The 20,668-nt window shown below is 55.4% G+C and overlaps 1 protein-coding gene and 1 non-coding gene across 4 annotated transcripts; both read left to right on the top strand.

Annotated features, from left to right (window-relative positions):
* Window positions 1–1,476: 1,476 nt before the first annotated feature.
* Window positions 1,477–20,604, top strand: PPFIA3 (PTPRF interacting protein alpha 3). 3 transcript variants are annotated; one of them, XM_039249606.1, is made up of 29 exons: window positions 1,477–1,716; window positions 1,977–2,078; window positions 2,461–2,625; window positions 2,979–3,053; window positions 3,380–3,454; window positions 3,774–3,995; window positions 5,863–6,009; window positions 6,111–6,245; window positions 6,618–6,701; window positions 6,864–6,995; window positions 7,478–7,540; window positions 7,696–7,775; window positions 8,048–8,192; window positions 8,707–8,894; window positions 10,170–10,392; window positions 11,033–11,196; window positions 11,319–11,446; window positions 13,280–13,370; window positions 13,824–13,905; window positions 14,586–14,786; window positions 16,278–16,340; window positions 16,507–16,533; window positions 17,617–17,792; window positions 18,199–18,296; window positions 18,502–18,677; window positions 18,759–18,827; window positions 19,058–19,229; window positions 19,651–19,722; window positions 19,810–20,604. In XM_039249606.1, the coding sequence occupies exons 1-28, from the start codon at window positions 1,477–1,479 to the stop codon at window positions 19,707–19,709; spliced, it is 3,582 nt and encodes a 1,193-aa protein (XP_039105537.1). In that variant the 3' UTR covers window positions 19,710–19,722; window positions 19,810–20,604. The 3 variants fall into 3 exon arrangements, with proteins under 3 accessions (XP_039105537.1, XP_039105528.1, XP_039105545.1); XM_039249597.1 differs by having other exon boundaries at window positions 13,277–13,370; XM_039249614.1 differs by lacking the exon at window positions 16,507–16,533 and having other exon boundaries at window positions 13,277–13,370.
* LOC120244721 lies at window positions 13,612–13,715 on the top strand. The gene has a single exon (XR_005531606.1). It is a non-coding gene; the product is annotated as a U6 spliceosomal RNA (small nuclear RNA).
* Window positions 20,605–20,668: the final 64 nt, after the last annotated feature.

Genomic DNA, 20,668 nt, shown 5'->3' with positions numbered 1-20,668 from the left:
CCTGGGTTCTAGAATGTGCCCCTCTACTTGGCCCTATGTGAGGATTTTACTTTACATGTGGGAACATATGTCCTTTCTGCCCTCTGTGCTGTATCCATGCCAGCGGCTTTCTAGATTCTACACCCAGTCTTGCTAAATTTTATTTCCTTCTCAGTGCATTTGAAGTTCTAGAGCAGCTTCTCGAAAACATTCTGTACTGCATCTCCTGAGTAGGTTCTGGGTTTTAGAGACCATGTTGGTTTTGACCTGCCTTCTTATAAATATTGTCTTAAGTTTGCCCTCTGAGTGCTGCATGTGGGTGTCTAGATTCCCAGGAGCACCTGTTCAAAAACCGAGGGTGCAGGCACTTATCTGCCTCCTCTCCCAGGTTCCAGGGCTCCCCAGCTCCTCCTCTTCTCATTGGAGTCCAAGACCCCACTTCCAGATTTTGGACATAGTCTGCACATTGGGTGGGGCTGGGAACTATCCACTCTCAGAACCGGTTACGCTGCTGCCTGAAGGGAGAGAAGGAAAGGAGAGAACAGAGTGAAAGTCCCTCCTGCTTTCCACCCGGCCAGCTGGACCCGTCTGACCTGATGTGTGTGAAGGGAGTGGCTCAGGAGACCTCCCTTTATCTCCGCCCACAGCTCTTGCACCCAGATTCCTGTCCTGGGGGCCTGGACTCCTAGGTTCTGGGGGAAGAGGGGTCTGAAGGCTGAGATTTCTGGGTCTGAGGTTGGAGACTGAAAGCTCAGATTCTTGTGTCCCTGTCTGACCCCCAGGATTGGGGAAGAGGCAGCAGGAGGCTCAGACTCCCAGGTCTAGAGGAAAGAAGGGAATTGGGGACCTAGCCTCCTGTGACCTGAGGTAGGAGGGAGCTGGATCTTGGACTCCTAGGTTGTGGGAGATGGCTAGGAAGTGGAGTGGTTTTTAGATTCTTCTGGAGCTGGGGTCCAGATATCTGGGAAATTGAGGGCAGGGCTGTAAAGAAGGTCTCATCACTGTGACATTATACGGGTGCCACTGACCTAATTCTGTCACCCCAGTCCTTTGACCTCCTGAGCACATGGTTCTTGTTTGAGCTTGGAGTTTCTCACTCATGCAGTGGGTTAATGCCGGGCCCCAGAAGGGTCAGAACAGGGACAGACTGATTTTCCTATATTGACTCAGGCAGTGGGTCACTTGGCTTTGTTTTCTCTGACTAGGCTGGTCCTAGATTTGCTGTCAGTGCCTGATGGAGTCTGGCCTCGGTTTCCCCACATGCTTTCACCCAGGTAGCTAGGCCTGATTTCGTGAGAGCAGGGGGGCTTCAGTTTATCCTGTCCTGTGATCAGAATGGATGGGCCTCAGTTTCTTCCCTACAAAGCCTGGGTTGCCCTGCCTGTTTCCACCATGTAGTATCCGAATGGCCGTGCCTCAGTTTCTCTGCCAGTGTCTCGACGAGGCGGGTCTCTGTTCCCTGCCCCCTTCCCACTCCCGTAGGCCAGCACCGCCGCCATGATGTGCGAGGTGATGCCCACCATCAGCGAGGATGGCCGGCGGGGCTCGGCGCTGGGCCCGGACGAGGCGGGCGGCGAGCTGGAGCGCCTTATGGTCACGATGCTCACGGAGCGCGAGCGCCTGCTGGAGACGCTGCGCGAGGCGCAGGACGGGCTGGCTACGGCGCAGTTGCGGCTGCGCGAGCTAGGCCACGAGAAGGACTCGCTGCAGCGCCAGCTCAGCATCGCTCTGCCCCAGGTCTGGGCGGGACCGGGGCGGGGCCTGCGGGAGGCGGGACCTCGACCACTGAAGGCGCGGAGAGGGCGGTCCGGAAGGGGCGGGACTTGGAGCTTAGAAGGGAGGGGGAAGAACCTTCCGATGATGGGCGGGGCCCGAGCCGCTGAAGGGGGAGGGATTTAGCAGGGAGGGGCGGGGCCTTCAAACTTCCAGTCCAGTGTTGTGAGGGACACGGGGAAATGATTGATCTAATTGTCCGGATCCTGCCCACATCTGGACAGGAGTTTGCGGCTCTGACAAAAGAGCTGAACTTATGTCGGGAGCAGCTGCTGGAACGGGAGGAAGAGATTGCAGAGCTGAAGGCGGAGCGGAACAACACGCGGGTGAGGGGTGTGGGAGGCGGGGCCTAATTGGGGCGGGCGGGGCCACGGGGTGTTGCAGCCTGATCCATCTTTTTTTTTTACCCACCTTGCCTTCCTGTCTTACCCCTACTACCGCTGCCTGGCTTTCTCCTCTGGTCCCCTCCTTCCTTCATATTTCCTCCCCTGTCTCCATAATGGTTCTCTCTTCCTGCACCACTTCTTCCTTGACCATGCCCCGACCTTTGATATCCCTCTCTCTTTTCCTGACCTCTCTCCTTTACCCCTATGCTTGGCTCCAACTCCTCCTCCGTGTGCCCGCCCCACCTGTATGGACCACCTTTGTCCTCGACTCTGCCTCTCTTCCCTTGCCTCTTTTCCTTGGCCCGGTGACCTAACCCTGTAGCTTCTCCTTGAACACCTGGAATGCCTGGTGTCCAGGCACGAGAGGTCACTGCGCATGACCGTGGTAAAGCGCCAGGCCCAGTCCCCGGGCGGGGTCTCTTCCGAGGTGGAGGTACTCAAGGCTCTAAAATCCCTCTTCGAGCATCACAAGGCCCTGGATGAGAAGGTATGAGAATCGGAAGAGCCCCGATGCGGAACGGAAGCCCGTGGTTGGCTGGGGCTGCCCTGGATAGGACAGATTCTGGCTGTGATTGGTTGGGGATGTCCTAAATGGGAAGAATGTTGCCTGAGATTGATTGGGACAGGCTACTCAGATTGGGGCTTGACTGACTGATAACAGAAAAATGAATTTGGTGGGGGCTGCCAGTGGGTAGAGCTGCCTTAGTTACTGGCTGGAGCTGCAGACCCACTATAGATAGAGAAATGCTAATGTTGCCCTATCAGGCCGTCCCAGGGGTTTTCTGCCTGTCCTAGATTGGGTCTGATCTCCATTTCACTCTGTCCTGCCCCCATCCCCAGGTCCGGGAGCGGCTGCGGATGGCGCTGGAGCGGGTGGCGGTGCTGGAGGAGGAGTTGGAGCTAAGCAATCAGGAGGTGGGGGCGTGGCTAATAAGGAGAAGGGAGTAAGGGGCTACCAATGGGGTGGAGTTGATTGGGTGGGTTGGGGCTACGGGCAAGAACTGACTACTGAGGAAATAGTTGGATGGGGAAAGTTAAGACTAGAGTTCACGGCCACAAGTTGGCTAGGGGGATGAGTAAGGGTGGACTCCATTCTGAGCGACTAAGGAGAGATATAAGGAAGGCAGAGAGTTTAAGATAGACTGTGGGTTGGGGTGGTCTCAGCAGGACCAGGGCCAATGGGAAGTAGAGCTGGAGGCTCTAGGATGCCCTTTGTCCTGATCTTCCTTTCCCGTTCCCAGACCCTGAGCCTTCGAGAACAGCTGTCTAGGCGCCGGTCGGGGCTGGAGGAGCCCGGCAAGGAGGGGGACGGGCAGGTGAGGGGTGGAAAACCCTCTCTCCCTTTGCTTTCCAAGGATCTCCATCCCCGTGACCTCCACTCAGCCCCCTGACATTGTGATGGTCCTTTTAATGTTTGATATGATCCTCAATGTCTTTGTGACATCTGAAGTCCTAAGACCCTTACTGGCCTTTGACCTTTTATTCAAGTCACCTAGCTAACTTCTGTGAGCTCCAGGACCCGTAGTGGTCTTTGATTCCCCTCCCCTCCGTCAACTTTTTCCTTGTATTCTCTCTCTATCTCTGTGTTCCCCACTCTGGGTTCTGTCCCTTCTTCTCTCACTGCCCCTACTCCAGCCCCTTGCCAATGGCCTTGGTCCTGGCGGGGACTCGAACCGGCGCACAGCGGAGCTGGAGGAGGCCCTGGAGCGGCAGCGTGCGGAGGTGTGCCAGCTGCGGGAGCGCCTGGCGGTGTTGTGCCGCCAGATGAGCCAGCTGGAGGAGGAGCTGGGCACCGCCCACCGCGAGCTGGGTAAGGCCGAGGAAGCTAACGCCAAGCTCCAGCGCGACCTCAAGGAGGTGAGGCCGGAGCCCCTGCTGGGCTGCACTCTGTCCCTCCCTCCCCCCAACCCTTCCCGTCCCCCTTTGCCCAAAGTCACAGAGCTCAGGAATGGTGCAGCCTGGATTCAGTCCACAAGCTGTGTGGACTCTCTTCCTCTCTAAGCCTCAGTTTCCTCACCCTTGCAATGGGATTTATGACCCTTGCCAGAGGGTTGCACATGACACATACATGGTAGGCAGTCAATAACTGGTCGTAGTTATGTTATCTTTGGAAAATTCTTTTGTGCTTCTAAGTTGAATTCCTTTGCATTTCACTCCATCCCGGCCTGAGGCCCCTTGATCCTAAGTCCTATGCCCCTGAGGCTGCTGGGAAATGTAGAGTATGGATTCTGGAAGTCATTGGATGAGAAACAAGAGTGAGCACTTTTTCCTCATCCATTGGGACTTTCACCTCAGATTTTGAGCCTGGGTGGCCGTGGGACCTGTTGGAAAGTGTGGTCTCACCTCACGGGCTCCCAGACAGAAGTCCATCTCACATGAGACTGTGGGGCACCGACTTAGGTTTTCTTTTTTTTATTTAAAAAAAAATTTTATATGTTTTATTTTTTCTGAGAGAGGGAGAGAGACAGCATGAGCAGGGGAGGGTCAGAGAGAGAGGGAGATACAGAATTGGAAACAGGCTCCAGGCTCTGAGCTGGCTGTCAGCACAGAGCCCGACGTGGGGCTCGAACTCATGAACTGTGAGATCATGACCTAAGCCGAAGTCGGATGCTTAACTGACTGAGCCAGCCAGGCGCCCCCCGACTTAGGTTTTCTAAGCATGTGCTACCCTGGGGCTCTTAGGAGATGCTGCCTCCCACGTGGAAGGGACTTTTGTTTTTAATGAGACCCTAGGGCACTTGTTCTGTGGTTCTGAGCCTGGGCTGTGCTAAAAGTTGCTGAAAAATCTAAGACCTGGATTTTTTTTTTAAAGTAGTTTATTATTGGGGCACCTGGGTGGCTCAGTTGGTTAAGCGTCCGACTTTGGGTCAGGTCAGATCTCATGGTTCATGGGTTCGAGTCCCGCATCGGGCTCTGTGCTGACAGCTCAGAGCCTGGAGCCTGTTTCAGATTCTGTGTCTTTCTCTCTCTCTGCCCCTCCCCCACTCATGCTCTGTCTCTCTCTGTCTCAAAAATAAATAAACTATAAAAAAATTTAAAAAATAATAAAATAGTTTATTATTTTTTAAGTAAGATTTGCTCCCAGTGTGGGGCTTGAACTCATGACCCCCAGATCAAGAATTGCATGCACGGGACGCCTGGGTGGCTCAGTTGGTTAAGCGTCCTACTTCGGTTCAGGTCATGATCTCACGGTTCATGGGGTTCATGGGTTCGAGCCCCGTGTCGGGCTTTGTGCTGACAGCTAGCTTAGAGCCTGGAGCCTGCCTCAGATTCTGTGTCTCCCTCTCTCTGACCCTCCCCTGCTGACACTGTCTCTCTCTCAGAATAAATAAAACATTTTAAAATTTTTTTAAAAATTGCATGCTCTACTGACTGAGCCAGCCAGGCACCCTAAGGCCTGGATTTTGAGGGTTGTGGGCCAAGAAGAGTGAAGACTTCCCATCCATGGACCTTAGGTTATCCTTACGGGGAAGTCTTAGAAGGTACTGCCCTAGAAGCTCATGGGACGTGTGGTACCACCATTTTATATCTTGGGTGGTCGAGGTCTCAATGTTAGCTATTCCTGGGAGTTCTGACAGGTGTGGTTCCATCATTCTGACGCCCAGATACCGGAGACTTCATTTCCCAGGATGCCCTGGGGTGCCTGATCCGGGGTGCTAAGCCTACGCTACCCCCGGAGCTTTCTGGGAGCTGTAGTCCACGTGAACTTTCGCCACCTCCGCAGGCGCTGGCGCAGCGGGAAGATATGGAGGAGCGGATCACGACCCTGGAGAAGCGCTACCTGAGTGCCCAGCGCGAGGCCACATCTCTGCACGATGCCAATGACAAGCTGGAGAACGAGTTGGCCAGCAAGGAGTCGCTGTACCGGCAGGTGAGGGCATGGCCAGGGAGGCGCCGTGGGGGCGAGGCCGTGGCCTGTGTGAGCCAGCCTCCCCCGCTCCCACCCCGCCCCCCATCCGTGTCCTCCCTCAGAGTGAAGAGAAGAGCCGTCAGCTAGCCGAGTGGCTGGACGACGCCAAGCAGAAGCTGCAGCAGACGCTGCAGAAGGCAGAGACCTTGCCCGAGATAGAGGCCCAGCTGGCTCAGCGTGTGGCAGCGCTCAACAAAGTGAGGAGAGGCCAGGGGCAGGGGGTGTGGGGTGTGGGGATGAGACCGGGTCTTCAGTCAGAGGGGTGGGAGACTGCAGCTGGGATTCTGGCGAAAGGGGCGGGGCCTGGGGTCTAGGAAAGTGGGGGAGCTTGGAGGTTTGTGGGGGCGTTTCCTAGTCTGTACTGAAAGGACGGTCCTGAACGCAAAAGACAGAACAGATCCTGAGGAAGGGACAGGGTCTGAATCTTACTGCAGAGTCAGTAGCCTTTCGAGGGAGGAGCCTGGATCTCGGGGGCGGGGCCTGGCGTTCAGCCTTGGGGGAGGCGGGGCCTGGAGCCCGACTGGGGCCTGGTGGTGCAAAGTCGGATGCCTCGGGGTTCCGTCCACTAGGCTGAGGAACGTCACGGGAATTTTGAGGAGCGGCTTCGGCAGCTGGAGGCCCAGTTAGAGGAGAAGAACCAGGAGCTGCAACGGGTGAGCGGGCGGGTGAGCGGGCGGATGACGGGAGAGGGTGGGGCTTGGAAGTCGGGGGAGGAGCTGAGGTGAGGGGGCAGAGTCGGGGGCGGGAGCTGAGAGCAGGGGCCGGGCTCTGGCCCAGGGGGTTTGAGCATCCCCTTCTCGCCATCCTTTGGGCAGGCCCGGCAGCGGGAGAAGATGAATGATGACCACAACAAGCGGCTGTCAGAGACAGTGGACAAATTGCTGAGCGAGTCCAATGAACGGTTACAGCTGCACCTCAAGGAGCGCATGGGGGCGCTGGAGGAGAAGGTGTGCCCCGCCCGACCCAGGACTCCAGTAACCTGGAATCGTGGATCGCCTCTTGCCTGAATCCTGGGACCCCAAACGTTTCCCCGTACTGTTAGCTGAGATCTCAACTCTGGGCATCCTGAGTTCGAATTCAACAGACTTCTCTGGTCTCCCTGGGACCATTCTTTCACCTGGTTTAAACACCCCAAGAGCTGAATTCAGGGGCACTCATAGCCTGAGTTCTTGACTTTTACCCAAGACTCTGACCCTTGGGACCCTCAAACTTTGAATCTTCATTATGCAGGATGCCACATTCTGGGGCTCCCCAGGGATTCCCCTCCCCACACGCATCTTTGGCCCCACACCCCCCATGCCCTCCAGCTCGCCATTCATGCCCACCACATTCCTCTGTGGTTGCCTTCGGCCAGTCCCTGGACACTTACAGCCCCCCGGACATGCCCGTTCCAGGCTCCACCCCCTCACCTCACCCCTATCCTCCACAGAATTCACTGAGCGAGGAGATTGCCAACATGAAGAAGCTTCAGGACGAACTGCTGCTCAACAAGGTAAAGAGGGATCTTCAGGACCCCTGAGGGGGCCTAGGACCAGGGACACAGAGCCAGCATTGCTGGGCGCGGAACCAGCCATACTGGGGGGGAGGGAGCTGTGTCTCAAGGACGGGGCGGATTCTGAGGTGATACTGCCAACTTTGTCCCTCCAGGAGCAGCTCTTGGCAGAGATGGAGCGGATGCAGATGGAGATCGACCAGCTGCGGGGCAGGCCACCGTCCTCCTACTCCAGGTGACAGTAGTCCTTCTGCCCTAGGAGCTCCCTTGGCCGCGCTCAACCTTTCTGATCGCCAGGTCTTCCCCACCCCCCACTCCCTGCCTTCTCAAAGCTTCCACTAACTCCTGTTATTTTTGACACCTGATTTCCTGACTTCTGACCTTTTCCGACCTCTGACTTCAGAACCCTCTCCCAGTCCTCTGACCCCAGCCCTTTTCCCATGACCCCTGATCTCTCTTCCCTTTTCCTGATCCCTTGGGCTCTGACTGCCCTCTCCTTGCCCACAGGTCTCTCCCCGGTAGTGCCCTGGAACTCCGTTACTCCCAGGCACCCACATTGCCTTCTGGTGCCCACCTGGACCCCTATGGCGCTGGCAGTGGCCGGGCAGGCAAGAGGGGCCGCTGGTCAGGGGTCAAGGACGAGCCTTCTAAGGTCAGCAGCCACTTCTGGGGCCTGGACTGAGCAGGGGGTGGAAGTAGTGTCCAGTGGCTCTGGAAGGGGGCTGGGCTGAGAAACAGGGTCTCCTGGACCCATGCTGTCTTTTTTTCTCCCACAACTTTATCATCCCTACTTGCCCGGACATCTATTCATGTGGATATCCTGCTACCTGGTGAGAACTTTACAGGAATGATGAAGTGGGGAGAGGGGTGGTGTCTGGGGGATGGGCAAGGTATAGAAGCCTACAAAGGGGGTTCAGGTGAAGAAGGGAAAGGGGCTGGGACAAGGGAAATGGTGGAATCAGGAGACAGGATAGAGTCATGGTTGGTTGAGGCAGAGGGATTGTCAAGAGACAAAGCCGGGTGGGATCATATGGTGAGATCAGTCATTGTCAGGGGACATGGGCAGGGTCATAGCGGGTGGACACGGTCAGTACAGGTGAGGGAAGACCCAGCACCTACCTTGGCCACCACCCACCTGGCATCCTTCTGTCCCCACACAGAGACAGGAGTGGGAGCGGTCTGCCCCTGCGGGGTCCATGCCACCCCCATTCCCTGGGGAGCTGGATGGCTCAGACGAGGAGGAGGCTGAGGGGATGTTTGGAGCTGAGCTGCTCTCCCCCAGTGGACAGGCTGACGTGCAGACACTGGCCATCATGCTTCAGGAGCAGCTGGAAGCCATCAACAAGGAGATCAAGTGAGCACTGGCCCAGTTTTTCTCTGCCCTGCCTTAGCTGACCCCCTGATCTGAAGGTCTGAGTGCATCTCCTCTCCCACTATCTTCAAGGAACTCCCCCAGCCCAACAGTCCCTCCAGTAATGAGGATATCCCAGAATACAACCAGAAGTCTTCCTATGTTATGTGCTTCCTATCTATCTGTCTATCATCTTATCTATCTATCTATCTATCTATCTATCTATCTATCTATCATCTTATCTATCTATCTATCTATCTATCTATCATCTTATCTATCTATCTATTTATCTATCTATCTATCTATCTATTCTTTTATCTGTCTATCTATCCATCTATCTATTTATGTATCCATCTATCATTTTTCTATTTATTCCCCGTTCAGTATTCACAATTTCCCAATATACCAAAGACTACATCCCGTAATACCAAAGTCCTCAAGCCACCACACCAAGAGTCCTCCAATACATCATGGAGGTCATGACTTCACACGACTAGGAGTCCCCCAGTATCCTAAGAATCTCAACACAACACAAGGTCTCCAATCCAAAAACATCAAGAATCTCACCCTAATAGTTCAAGACCCTCAACTCAAGATACCAAGAATTTTTACCTAATATAACAAGAATCCTCGATTTATTATAAATCCCCCACTGCCATTAAGTCTATCCTGATTTCCCAGAAATTGTTGTATTTGGCAATTTTCTAACAGCAACTCTTCATGGGTCTCAGCAGATATACCAACATGACCACCACTTTCAATCCAAAGTCATTCATTCTGAGTTCAGGCATCAATTTTTTTTTTTTTTTTTTTTTTTTTTTACAAATAGTTTATTGTCAAATTGGTTTCCTCAGGCATCAATTTACATACCAAATGGCCCCATGAACTTCCAGATCCTAGGTTGACCTTGAGTCCTTGATCTCATTCTGATCATATTATGATCTTGCTCTTTCTTTCCTCCTTGGAATTTGACCTCCTGCTCTGTAATCTTTATGATTTTACAGAACCATGTGATTACCACCATGGTAGACTTGATGCAGACACTAATCATCCTGTTGTCCCTCATGCCTCCATGATCTCCGGGACTATCATGATCCCTTGACTCCCTTTGAACCCATGAGGCCATGATGAATCCACCAAGACCCTCTAACCTCATTGTGCTTTCCCCAGAATTCTTTTTGCCCCACCAAGCCCTCCTGGCCCTTTGGGATCCCCAGACTGTATCCCCCATTGCCTGCCTCTGTCCTCTCATGTAGTCTCCCCCCTTTCCCTCCTCAGGCTCATCCAAGAGGAGAAGGAGACAACAGAACAAAGGGCAGAGGAGTTGGAGAGCCGGGTGTCTGGCTCTGGCCTGGACTCACTAGGCCGCTACCGCAGTAGCTGCTCACTGCCCCCCTCCCTCACTACCTCTACCCTTGCCAGCCCCTCCCCTCCCAGCTCTGGCCACTCAACGCCCCGTCTGGCTCCCCCTAGCCCTGCCCGTGAGGGCACCGACAAGGCTGTGAGTGTTCTGAAATCTCTTCATTTGGTGGGGTGGCCAGGGGGAGGTGGGATACAGGGCTCCCCAACAAACAGCAACAATAGCCCCTCAAAAAGCAACCTTAGCTCTCCCTAAGAGTTCCAACTTAAAGAGCATAAGGGAGGCTGAGCTACTAAGTTTCTGAACCTTAACTTGAACTTTAGTCAAATCTGGCCTGCTTTTACCTGTTTTATGCATTAAGTTTCTGCATAGGTTTTTTTGTTTGTTTAATGTTTCTGTGACTAAACATACATTTGAGAACTACCATTAGATCCTCAGAATTGACCTGTGGGGAGGAATAAGACATATTAGTCCTATTTTATTGCCTTAAACTCAGTTTTTCAGCTTCCAGAATGGCTACCTCATTAGCTTTCCTTGAGTCTGAGCAGATCCCACTCCTGACACCAGAAGCTAGGCTACATAAAGAACACTGGTCAAGCTCCAGTGGGACTCAGTGCCATTTTATTTCTGCAACTCACCCTACTTGATCTAGGCTACCTTTAGAAATGGTGCCTAGAACCAGGGCCATCCCAGACACTCCTTAGTAGACATCCCAACTAATGAAGAGCTCCCAACATGACCCCTCCAATTCATTTCAGCATCTCTGCTCTTCTGTCCCCAGAATCATGTCCCCAAGGAGGAAGCTGGGGCTCCACGAGGTGAGGGACCAGCCATCCCAGGAGACACCCCACCTCCCACTCCCCGCTCTGCCCGCCTTGAGAGAATGACACAGGCCTTGGCACTGCAGGCAGGATCCCTAGAAGATGGGGGCCCTTCACGGGGAAGGTCAGCAGGGGCAAAGGATGGGATAGGGAGGGGCTTGCTTGGGAGGATGTATCGGGGGATGGACAAGGACTTGGGAGTAGAGGAGACATGGAGTCTGCCCTCATTCTGTCCTGCTCACCCAGTGAAGGCACCCCAGATTCCCTGCACAAAGCCCCCAAGAAGAAGAGCATCAAGTCATCCATAGGCCGTCTCTTTGGCAAGAAGGAGAAGGGGCGAATGGGACCACCAGGCCGGGACAGCTCTTCTCTGGGTGAGTACCATGATGCCAACTCTGTTTTCCTTTCTCTCTCCGTCCCTCCCTCCGTCCCTCCCTCCCTTCCTTCCTCTCTCTCTCCCCCTCTCTCCTTCCCTTCCTCCCTTCTTTCCTGCCTTCCTTTGTTCCTCCCTTCCTTCTTCTTTTTCACAAATTGACTTGACGTTCATTTGAGTTTAGGATGTGAAAGGCATAGGACTCTGGAGAGGTAGCAAGAAGGAGGAGGGACAAGGAGAAGGCACTTTGAGGCCTGCCTTTGTGACCTGGTGGGGAAAAGGCTAAACAAATTTATTTCATTTACCTGTTTTTTAAAAAAAATTTAATGTTGGGGTGCCTGGGTGGCTTAGTTGGTTAAGCATCCAACTTTTGCTTAGGTCATGATCTCGCGGTTCGTGGGTTCGAGCCCGTATCGGGCTCTGTGCTGACTGCCTGTTTCAGAGTCTGTGATTCCCTCTCTCTCTGACCCTCCCCTGCTCACGTTGTCTCTCTCTCTCTCTCCTAGAAATAAATAAAACATTACAAAAAAATTTAATGTTTATTTATTTTTGAGAGAGAGAGAGATAGAGTGTGAGTGGGGGTGGGGAGGGGTGTAGAGAGAGATGGAGACACAGAATCTGAAACAGGTTCCAGGCTCCGAGCTATCAGCACAGATAGTGATATGGGACTTGAACCCACGAGCTGTGAGATTATGACCTGGGTTAAAGTCAGACGCTTAACGTACTGAACCACCCAGTCACCTCTCGTTTACCTATTTTTAAAACATTTATTTATTTATTTTGAGAGACAGAGAGAGTGTGCAGGAGCAGGGAGAGGGGCAGAGAGAAGGAAGGAGAGACTCCCAAGCTGGCTCTACACCACCTGCAGGGACCCCAATGTGGGGCTTCATCTCATGAACCATGAGATCATGACCTGAGCTGAAATTAGAGTCACCCACATGCCTCTAACTTACCTTTCTTTCGAGAGAGAGAGAGAGAGAGAGAAAGAGAGAAAGCATACAAGCAGGGGAGGAGGGAAGAGAGAGGGAGAGAATCGCAAGCAGGCTCCACATCGTCAGCAGGGAGCCTGACATGGGGCTGCATCTCACGAACCGTGAGATTATGACCCAGGTGTCTCTCATTCACATTTATCTATCTATCTATCTATCTATCTATCTATCTATCTATCTATGTATGTATTTTGAGACAGAAATAGAGAGAGAAAGCATACAAGCAGGGGAGGGAGAGAAAGAGGAGACAGAGAATCCCAAGCAGGCTCCACACCATCAGTGCAGAGCCTGATGCGGGGCTCAAACTCACGAACCGTGAGGTCATGACCGGAGCCGATATCAAGAGTCAGGCGGTCAGCTGACTGAGCCACCCGGGCGCCCCTGCCTATTTTTTCAGCAGAGGAGAGAGGACCCCGTAAATGCAGGGCGGATGGTGTGCTGGAGCCTGCTTGTACCGGCTTGTGAAAGCCAATTTACAGGTGTTTTGTGAGCTGCTTGACGTTACATTGGTAGCTTGAAATTGGTGGGACTCTTTACACCATGGAAGCGGGAAACACTACAAATCAGGGAACACCCGCTCCCTCTCTGGGGAGCCAGCTGTTAAGCGTTTGCCACCTTACCAAGGCCAGCCGCAGGAAGACACCCCCATTTGGGGGCTCTCTCCAATTCCCTGCCTGGGAGGTGAGATTGGCTCCTGCTTGGCTCTATCGCTCCATCTCTGTGGCCTCATTTACGGCTCCCCTGGGGCCTCTGCTTCCCTGGCATCCTTCTCAGCACCTCCAACATCAGAGAGTCTCCTTCCCACTTGAGACTCTCAAATTCTGGCCCCTCCTTGCCTCCAGCAGGAACACCCTCAGAGGAGACACTGGCCACGGACCCTCTGGGGCTGGCCAAGCTAACAGGCCCAGGAGACAAGGACCGGAGGAACAAGAGGAAGTGAGTGTGTGTGTGTGTGTGTTTGGCGGGGGAGGGAGGGCTGGTGGTCATCTGTGAGATGAAGACGCTGGAAGAGGGTCTGCTTGCCTGAAAACTCGGGACACCCCCCCCCCCGAGTTTTTATTATTTTTTCCCCTCTTCTTTCTTGATTGAGGTGAGGGAGACCACTTCCAGAGATTCGCGGGGGTTTTTTTCTTAAAACCTCCTTCCAAATTTTCTACTCTCATAAAAAGTGCTTTGGATGCTCACTTTGGCAGCACACATACTAACACTGGAACGATGCAGAGATTAATTTGGCCCCTGCGCAAGGATGGCATGCAAATTCACAAAGCGTTCCATGAAAAGACAAAAAAGGGCTTGGGGGTGGGGATTTGTGGTAAAGGGGCCCATCCTGGAGGGCTGGGGGGTTGCCTCTACCCCTGAGAGCTTCTACCCTAAGCCTCTGTCCCCCAGGCACGAACTTCTGGAAGAAGCCTGCCGCCAGGGCCTGCCCTTTGCTGCTTGGGATGGGCCCACCGTGGTCTCCTGGCTGGAGGTATTGGGGCCCAGAAGTGACCTGATCTTGATCCCCAGCTCCTGTGACAGCCTGCCATTGGGTGCCGCCCAGCGCCTCCTGGCATCCTCCCCCTAGCCCAGAGGGGGGTGGGCAGAGGAGGATGAGGCCCGGGAGAGGTCAGCCTTGCTGTTGATCTCAACGGCTTCCTCCTTCTTCTCCCCTCACCCCCTACCCCTTTGGCCATGCCCACCTTGGCCCTGCGCTCCTGTGGTCTCTCTCTCTCTCTCTGTCACCCCATGTCTCTCTCTTACTGTATGGGATTCTGTGTCTGCCCTTTTGTCTCGCTCTCCATCTCTGTTTTTGTCTTTCCCCACATTTCTTCCCATGTCTCGTTGGCTTCTTTCTCTCCCCATCTCTCTCATCTCTGTATGTCTCTCATCTCTGTCTCTCCCTATCCCCCTTTCCCCTGTGACTCTGGTGTTACCCTCCGACTCTCCCCCCTTCCCCCACGCTGTGTCTCCCCCTGCCGCCCCCTTGTCGGTTCGCCTTGCCCCGTCTCTGTTGCTTCTCACCGTTAACTCCCCCACCTCTGGGCCTCCCTCTCTCTCCTTTTCTTTCTGGTTCTCTCCCGCCTCTCCGGTTTCTCCCCCATATTGTCTCTGTCTCTGTGTGGCGTCTCTTCCTTCCCTCTCCGTCTCCCGCCCCCTCCTCCGGCCCAGCTGTGGGTAGGCATGCCCGCATGGTATGTGGCCGCCTGTCGCGCCAACGTCAAAAGCGGAGCCATCATGGCCAACCTGTCGGACACGGAGATCCAGCGGGAGATTGGCATCAGCAACCCCCTGCACAGGCTCAAACTGCGCCTCGCCATCCAGGAAATGGTCTCGCTCACCTCCCCCTCAGCGCCCGCCTCCTCCCGCACGGTGAGTGTCCGGGGGCCAATCCCAGGCCTTGCAGCCTCAGGGCCCCGCCTCTTGTCCGCAGACTAGCCAATCCTGGGCTCGCTCACTCCAGCCCCGGCTCTCAGAGTCTCTCCCCTTGATCTCTCACCTGGATTATCCCTGGGGTCTCGAGGAGGGGAGTGGGGTGGGGGTGGTGTCCCTCCTCAGGGCTCTCTGCCTCTCCTGTACCCCCAAACCTCAGTCTGTCTTATACAGAGGGGATCCCATCCTGGAGAAAAAGCCTAATTCATATGGTTCCTTACAAACCCCTTGATGAGCGCCCCACCCCCCACTCCACTCCTTAGCACCTGCTGCGCCCTTTCCTTGGAGAACCCCGCCCCCAGCCCTGTTTCTCCTTCTCATCCTTGAGGCCTCAGCTCAGATGTCACCACCTCCAAGAGGCCTCCCTGACTCAGCAACTGAGAACTGGTCTCCTGCCCATAACCCCAACTCATTAACACCTAATTGTTCTCTATAGTGTTTAGGGCCTTCTAATATTTTATCCTTTGATCCGTGAAGAGACTAATTCAGCAGTTGTTCGCTCCTTGCCGTACTTGCCCTGAGTGTGTGTGCGTGTGCGCGTGCGTATGTGTGTGTGTTTCTCTGAAGCCCTCGAATGTAATTTGTGGACACCATTACTGGTTAGCCTGAAAAATGACTTCCGCAGGGCATCTTCTAACAATAAGAACATTCGCCTACGCGGCCACCATGCCCTCATGTCCAAGAACATGACCATTATTGTCACTGTCATCTATTCAGTCTATTTTCAAATTTCCCCTCCTGCTTCCCAGACCCAGCAACTGTGCCTGGGCACTCGTGAGCAGCTACATACATGTTTTTGAGTCAATGTATGAATTCCTAACCCGCGGCGTTGTGGGGAGCAGGTACCCAATAAATGTGACTGCGCATCTATGTATCCCTTCCCCCTGCTGTATCTGCCACCTGGTTCTGAATCCGTCTGTGTGAGGTCAGAGAGGTGTGTTGTGCCCAGGACCACCGTGAAATACCAGCAATTTACCCGAATTTGTCCGACCCCGAAGCCTATGTTCTTTTTTTATTTTTAAGTTTATTTATTGATTTTGAGAGAGACACAGAGAGAGAACAAGCGGGTGAGGAGCAGAGAGAGAGGGGGACAGAGGATCCAAAGCAGGCTCTGTGCTGACACCAGAGAGCCTGATGCGCGGCTCGAACGCACAAACCGCGAGATCAGGACCTGAGCCAAAGTCAGATGCTTAACCGACTGAGCCAGGCGCCCCAGTCTATGTTCTTCTGTGTGGTACACAGCAGGTGCTCAATAAGTGATAATTTTGTTTTCTCTTTCACTGCCTGGCCCAGAGCAGTGGCTGGCCTTTCTGAGGCAGAAAGCACAACATATATAAATGGACCTGGGCTGGGGCTGTAGGAACACTACCCCCTTCCCCTCCCCTATGCGCAAGCCCTCTCTCAACCTCCGTAACACCCCTTGCCCCTCAGTCCACAGGAAATGTGTGGATGACACACGAAGAGATGGAGTCCCTTACGGCCACAACCAAGCCTGTGAGTGCCCCCTGCCGGCGGCCTTGGGGGTGGCACTAACTCTCCTTGGGGAGGGGCGGGAGGCGAATCTCTGGCTGTTCGACTGTCTGTTCGTCCCTCCTGCCCTCCTCCGTCCGCCTGCCCCTTAACCCACCCCTTCTCTCCCCTCTTCCCACTAACGGGTCAGGAGACCAAGGAGATCAGCTGGGAGCAGGTAGGGGGCGTGGGGCGGGACGTGGGCGCATGAGCAGGCTGTGCACGCTGCATGCACGCCCCTCTTTCCCCATGCCCCACCCCCACCCTCGCCGGAGCATTCCATCGTCACCACGGGGGGGAGGGGCGCTGCACTGAGCTGGGCTTTGGACGGTCTCATTGTGGCTTGTGGGGGTCGGTGTAAGAGTCCGGACTATACCATTGTCAGCGTGGGGCACGGGCCATTCCATTATCGTGGGTTGCCGGGGTTCCAGGGGCTGTTCCACTGCTGTCACTAGAGGGAGACGTCGAGCAGTCCAGGTTCTCCATGGCTGAGAGGGAGTGGGACCAGTCCAGTGTACTGGGGCAAAAGGGAAGGCATTTTGGGGAGGAGGCAGGTCAGGGTGAGAAGGTAGGGATGAGGAGGAGGAGCTATGCTTGGTTCTCAAGAAGGGGGAGGCTTGAACTCCCCTGACTTAGACAATCTAGGTTAGTCTGGGGTCATTGCTTCCAGTTAGATGGAGGTATTGATTGTTTCCTTATGCTACAGGGAGTGCCGGACTTTGGGCTGATTCAGAATACTATCCTGGGCCAGATATAGCATTAGTATTTTTGGACAGTACCTGGGTGATGGATGGATCCATTATCATTTGTTGTGGGGAGAGCTACGTGGAAAGAACCCATGGTCCTGATTGGGGGAGTAGTGACGTTGGACTAATCCATTGTTCTAAGCTGGGACAATGCTAGACTAGTGCTGCGCACACCGTGCTATTCAGGAACCTGAGGATCTTGTGAGAATGCAGATCCTGATTCGGTAGCCTTGGGGTGGGGTCCGAGATTCGCCAGGTCCAGAAAGCGCAGAGGTGGTGGTGATGCTGCGGGCCCATGGCCCCCACTTTTGAACAGGCAAGGGTCTATTCTGTCATTCCGAAGGAGTAGGAGACAACTGGACTGGTCCATTGTCCTGAGCAGAGATTGGCCATTGTCCTAATATGGGGTGGAAAAAATCAACAACCTTGGGTCGGGGGCTGGGGTGTACCCTTTCATACATACATGGGAAGGGGTCAGAGGGCCTGACCCCTCCCCCACCTGCCCATGGCCCCAGATCCTGGCATATGGTGACATGAACCACGAGTGGGTGGGCAACGACTGGCTGCCCAGCCTGGGGCTGCCCCAATACCGAAGCTACTTCATGGAGTCGCTGGTGGATGCCCGCATGTTAGATCATCTTAACAAGAAGGAGCTCCGGGGTCAACTCAAGATGGTGGACAGCTTCCACAGGTGGGGGCTGCCGGCCAATGGGGACAGTCCAAGGGGGAGCCTCACTCTTAGAGAGCCTTTGGCCAGTGGGACTGCTGAAGGGAAATTCCTTGGACTATCCTTGGCCCTTTAGATTCTCAGAAAATCCTGACTTCTGCGCCCTTTCCACAAATAAGATGGTTCGCTAGGAAAAGTCCACGTCCTCGAAAAGCTTGGCTAGTTGACCCTATACCCTGTCCAGGGTAACCAAGAGGCCCTGCCTGTTGGAAATACCCCACCTCCTGGGAAGGTCAGCGATCCATAAAACTGACCCCGTGGAACAACTCCCCAGCCTTTCCCGGAAGACCGCAGACAACGGGGAGGGAAGAGGTCGCAGCCATTGGCGTTGTGAAGGCTCAACTGTGAACCCACTTTCCCTACTGCTCAGGGTGAGTCTGCATTATGGGATCATGTGCCTAAAACGGCTCAATTACGACCGGAAGGACTTGGAGCGGAGGCGGGAAGAGAGTCAGACCCAGATCCGAGGTGAGTAGGAGTGTAAGGGTCCCCCTGGGAGCCAGGTGGAGGATTTGGGGACGGGTGGGGAGGAGGTCTGATTAGGGGAGAGAGGGCCTGGGGAGGCAGAAGAGGGGCCTTTTGCGAGGGGGTGGAGCCAGCATGGGGGCGTGGCCAGGAAGAGGAAATGGGGGTAACTGGACCAGCTGGCAGCTGACAGTCCCTTCTGTCCCAGACGTGATGGTGTGGTCCAATGAGCGGGTCATGGGTTGGGTGTCCGGACTGGGACTGAAGGAATTCGCCACGAACCTCACGGAGAGCGGGGTGCACGGGGCGCTTCTCGCCCTGGACGAGACCTTCGACTACTCCGACCTGGCCTTGCTACTGCAGATCCCCACACAGAACGCGCAGGTGACTACCGCTTGGGCCATACTGGGCATCCCCACCTCGCAGACGGCAGGCTGTAACCCTTCTTTCACCTCTTGTCCCCAGGCCCGGCAGCTCCTGGAGAAGGAATTCAGCAACCTCATCTCCTTGGGCACAGACAGGCGACTGGACGAGGTAGGCCCAGCGGCCGCTGGGGGGGGAGTGTCCCAGCTCCTTGCGGCACCTCTAGGGGCAGAGCTGAAGGGGTGGGGCTTGACTTTGCGGGCGGGACGCTATTGGAGGCGGGACTACGGCGGGGGCGTGGTTAAAGGCGGGATGAAATCCGAGCGGTCTGGAGTCCAAGGAAGGGGCAGAGTCAGAGCCCGGCTATGGTCCCTCACCGTCTGCCCGGCCCCTATACCTAGGACAGCGCCAAGTCCTTCAGCCGCTCCCCATCCTGGCGGAAGATGTTCCGAGAGAAGGACCTCCGAGGCGTAACCCCCGACTCAGCCGAGATGTTGCCCCCCAACTTTCGTTCGGCCGCAGCAGGGGCCTTGGGATCTCCCGGGCTCCCTCTCCGCAAGCTGCAGCCGGAAGGTGGGCGGCTCCCAAATGCAGCAGCCCCTCCTCCCTTCCCCTATCTTGGGGTGGGAAGAGGACCAAGGCTACATTCCAGAAGCCTCCCTCCGCGTTCTGAAATGGCCTAGTCCTTTCTCCCCCACCCAAGAAAAATGGATTGCTCAGTATGCCACACCTCCGGGTGTGGAACGGATCACTCCCGCACCCCCTTTCCAGAGTGGGGGCTGAATTTGTCCGCTGTCCCCCGGGGCCCCTTAGATGAATCCAAGGCTGCGGGGGGGGGAAGGAGGAAAAGTGGCGTTCGTTGTCACTTCGGGAGGGGAAAACCTGAGAGAGGATGCTTGAGCTTGAGGATCAGAGAAACCCTGCTCTGTGCGTGCATGTGTGCGCGGCTGACACGCGCGCACCAGACTGAACACACCGCCTGCTCTCCTTCTAGGCCAGACTTCGGGGAGTTCCCGGGCAGACGGCGTTTCGGTCCGGACCTATTCCTGCTAGTGTAGGCCTCCAGGTGAGGACTGTACGGGGCGATCTTGGGGGGCTCGGGGCGGCACAATGGATCTTCACTGCTCCACGTACTGCCCCGGCGTCAATGCAGGTGACCTCCCTTGGACGGAAGAATCTTCCAGAGGCTGGGCTGTTCCCCCTCCTGCCCAGAGTATGGTCTCGCCGGGGAGAGCGGGCGGGGGAGCTCGCGCCGCGGACTGGACCATCTGTACAGACGAGCGGGGAGCGCGCGTCCCCGCCTCACAAAAGGACTGGGCCTGGACCAAACCACTCGAACTGGACTGAGAGGGGGAAAGAAGAGGGCGGGAAAAAATCCCGCCCCAAACTTCCGCCTCCCTTTTCTCTACTTTGTAATTTATTGATCAGTTTCCGATGGGAGTTGGGGGCCCTTTCCCCGCGGGAAGGGAGCGGGGCTTCCCTCCCGGGCCGCATGCTAGGAGAGGCTGCCCGCTCCCCTTTCTCCTTCCCAGTCGCGGGGCCCAAGTCTTCCTTCTTCGTCCGAAAGGAGGGGAGGGGGGACTCGCTGCTACAAGCCTCGCCCCACGTGCCACTCATCCCCGCCCCGCCGAGTCAGGTCGCCGGTGCCTGGGGTCAGCTGCGGGCAGAGTCCCCTCTTCCTCCCCAGTGTCTCGTGTCCCCGGGGCCTCTCCGCCCCCCCGTGCTGTGGCCGTGTCCGTGCCCCAGGGGTAGGGGGTGCAGAATTGCGCTCCCGGTTCCCCTCCGGCTCCGGGGTTTGCATGGGAGAATCCTCTTTCCACGATGCCACTGGGCGACGTGGCGTGGGGGGAGGGAGGATGGTGGGGGAGCCCTCGCCCAAGACCCTTGGTCGGCCTCCCTGCCCCAGGCGTCACTCAGTGATCACGGGTAAAGAGAACTGTTTCAAAAAGCTCCCGTGTTGACTGATTTATTTGTCAGGACCTTAGGGAACCAGCCTCCTCAGGAAGCCAGGA

This window comes from Hyaena hyaena, unplaced genomic scaffold (assembly GCF_003009895.1).
Source record: "Hyaena hyaena isolate Hyena2069 unplaced genomic scaffold, ASM300989v1 scaffold_9, whole genome shotgun sequence".
In the NCBI taxonomy this organism is placed as follows: Eukaryota; Metazoa; Chordata; class Mammalia; order Carnivora; family Hyaenidae; genus Hyaena; species Hyaena hyaena.
Note: the sequence above shows the minus strand (reverse complement) of the source record. Positions and strands in the feature narration are given on the sequence as shown.

What these genes read in the sequence shown, in the direction of transcription:
- PPFIA3 (XM_039249597.1), top strand. Translation starts at nt 1,477, where the DNA reads ATGATGTGCGAGGTGATGCCCACCATCAGCGAGGATGGCCGGCGGGGC. An exon ending in AGGAGTCGCTGTACCGGCAG is followed by an intron (nt 6,010 to 6,110) that starts GTGAGGGCATGG and finishes GTCCTCCCTCAG; the next exon opens with AGTGAAGAGAAGAGCCGTCA. An exon ending in CCGGGACAGCTCTTCTCTGG is followed by an intron (nt 11,447 to 13,276) that starts GTGAGTACCATG and finishes CCTTGCCTCCAG; the next exon opens with CAGGAACACCCTCAGAGGAG.